This window comes from Colobus angolensis, unplaced genomic scaffold (assembly GCF_000951035.1).
Source record: "Colobus angolensis palliatus isolate OR3802 unplaced genomic scaffold, Cang.pa_1.0 Scaffold416, whole genome shotgun sequence".
NCBI lineage: Eukaryota > Metazoa > Chordata > Mammalia > Primates > Cercopithecidae > Colobus > Colobus angolensis.
This window is the reverse complement of record NW_012117555.1, coordinates 658,685-661,426: the sequence shown is the minus strand read 5'-3', so window position 1 is coordinate 661,426 and position 2,742 is coordinate 658,685. Positions and strand designations below refer to the sequence as shown.

Below are 2,742 nucleotides of genomic sequence, written 5' to 3'. Positions count from 1 at the left end.
ATGCCTCAGCCTCCCAAGTAGCTGGGATTACAGGCACGTGCCACCATACCCAGCTAATTTTGTATTTTTAGTAGTGATGGGGTTTCTCCATGTTGGTCAGACTGGTCTTGAACTCCTGATCTCAGGTGATCTGCCCGCCTTGGCCTCCCAAAGTACTGGGATTACAGACGTGAGTCACTATGCCCAGCTTTCTTTTTTTTTTTTTCTTTTTTCTTTTTTTTTGAGACGGAGTCTTACTCTGTTGCTCAGCTTGGAGTGCAGTGGCTCTATCTGGGATCACTACAACCTCTGCCTCCCAGGTTCTGGTGATTCTTGTGCCTCACCCTCCCAAGTAGCTGGGATTACAGGTGCCCACCACCACCCTCAGGTAATTTGTGTGTATGTGTGTGTGTGTGTGTGTGTACACACACACATATATATGTTTTGGGTTTTTTTGTGTTTCTTGAGATGGAGTCTTGCTCTGTTGCCAGGTAAGTACTGTGGTGCGATCTCGGCTCACTGTAACCTCCGCCTCCCAGGTTCAAGTGATTCTCCTGTCTCAGCCTCTGGAGTAGCTGGGACTACAAGCACACAGCACCAAGCCCAGCTAATTTTTGTATTTTTAGTAGAGACAGGGTTTCACCATGTTGGTCAGGATGGTCTTGATCTATTGACTTCATGATCTGCCCGCCTCAGCTTCCCAAAGTGCTGGGCTTATGGCCGTGAGCCCCCGCGCCCGGCCCCATCTGCATTTCTGAGATGCCTGTGTAAGTTCCAGGTCCCAGGCTGGCAGGCAGTTACAGTCTGCATCGCTGTGCGACGTGGAGAGGGGCCTTATCTTGCTCTACTAACTTGTTTCTTATTGGGAGAGTTTTTTTGTGGTTGGCTTTTAACCTCTTGTTCTGATTCTAGTGGAATCCCCCAAAGAAGGTAAGGGGGGCAAGCCTTCCCCACCCTCCGTGAAGAACACCAAGAGGAGGGCAGAGGGCGCCAAGAAAGCCAAGGCCGACAGCCCCGTGAACGGGTAAGACCCCTGGGCGGCCCGGGGGGCTGTCGGGGTTGGCTGGAGAGACTCCTGGTCTGTAATTGGCTCCTGTCCTGTTCACAGCTTGCCGAAGGGGCGAGAGAGTCGAAGTCGGAGTCGGAGCCGTGAGCAGAGCTGCTCGAGGTCCCCATCCCGATCGGAGTCTCCTAAGAGGAGGTGTGTGCCTCGGGGCGCACCCGGGAGGCCGGTAGCGGGTGGGGCTGTCCCTCGGGGTAATCATTCTCACCTGAGGTGGTTTCTTGTTTCTCTAAACCTGGAGCTGGTGTATCTGAGCTCCTGTGGCTGTGTTGGGCCTGGCTGGCCAGACGGTCGGTTGCAGAGCACGTGTTCTTCCTCCCAGGAAAAGTGACAGCGGCTCCACGTCTGGCGGGTCCAAGTCGCAGAGCCGCTCCCGGAGCCGGAGTGACTCCCCACCGAGACAGGCCCCCCGCAGTGCTCCCTACAAAGGCTCTGAGATTCGGGGCTCCCGGAAATCCAAGGACTGCAAGTACCCCCAGAAGCCACACAAGTCTCGGAGCCGGAGTTCATCCCGTTCCCGAAGCAGGTCACGGGAGCGGGTGGATAATCCAGGAAAATACAAGAAGAAAAGTCATTACTACAGAGATCGGCGACGGGAGCGCTCGAGGTCATACGAACGCACGGGCCGTCGCTATGAGCGGGACCACCCTGGGCACAGCAGGCATCGGAGGTGAGGTGGGGTTGCAGTGACTGGCGGCCGCAGGCCCTTCCCTGGGGGGTTCCTGATGGCTGCCCTTTGACCCCCGGTGGCTGCCCTTTGACCCCCGGGTGTGCTCCCTCAGCGCAGGTGACCCTAGAGCAGGATTCTTTTTGGAAATGTATGTTGAGTGGACCTTGGTGGATTTGGAAATGGAACGGAGGGACCGGTGACACATGCTTCAGACCGGTCTGGGGTGCGGCGCACACCGGGGCCCGTGCAGGGCCCGGCTCGGCGGCATCTCTGAGGCCAGCTCGATGAAAAAGTGAACACACACGCCCCTGTTGGCGTGGCCTGGCGTGGCCTGGTGCTATCGGCAGCCGCTCTCCACTCCCCAACTGATACTCAATTACGTGAAGCCAAGAAAGATGATTTTTAGAATCTTTGCCTATATTAGGTTGTACTTATGTACATATTTTGCAGTGTTTCACAAGAGAAAATGGCCTTAATTGCCCCTTATTCTCTCTCCACGTTGTAAATAAACATGTGTTTAATACAAGTTAAAGCTATATATGAAAACTCAGAACTTGAATCCTGTCAGCTTAAAACTTGTGTAGGGAATCCTGACTTTTAAACTGTGAGGGTATTTGGATCTGTGTTGAAAGTCGTGTATTTTTATCTGTGCAGTGCTGAGTGCAGGCCACCAGCTCCTAAATAGAGGTTCCCTATATGCGCGTATGACATGGTGAATAAACACAGCTCTCTCCACGCAGGACATCTGGAGCGTTATGGACGTGGTAGGTGGTCGTTCTGCTTGTGAAAGTGTCTGGGCGTGTGTACAGCCAGCGTGCCCACTCTCGGGCTCCTTGCTCCCTGCTCTACTAAAGTTTTGGATTTTGCACCCAATCCTGTGTGCCTGCCCTTCTGCTGAAGGCTTGTGGGGGTCCTGAGCCCCCTGCCCATCAGGATGACAGGCTCCTTCCTGCAGGGCCATAGGAGGGAAGTTTTGGAAACACACAGAATGATTCCAAAGTGCTCTCGTTCCTGAGGGGACTGGTTTGTA

General features: G+C 54.1%; 1 protein-coding gene across 1 annotated transcript in view; it reads left to right on the top strand.

Moving 5' to 3' along the window:
- Positions 1-2,454, top strand: part of CCNL2 (cyclin L2) — a 16,192-nt gene extending 13,738 nt beyond the window's left edge. Inside the window, exons 8-10 of the mRNA XM_011956398.1 lie at positions 892-1,003; positions 1,088-1,180; positions 1,365-2,454. Of these exons, the coding sequence (XP_011811788.1) occupies positions 892-1,003; positions 1,088-1,180; positions 1,365-1,716 (557 nt within the window). The 3' untranslated portion in view covers positions 1,717-2,454. The remainder of the gene's footprint in view (positions 1-891; positions 1,004-1,087; positions 1,181-1,364) is intronic.
- Positions 2,455-2,742: the final 288 nt, after the last annotated feature.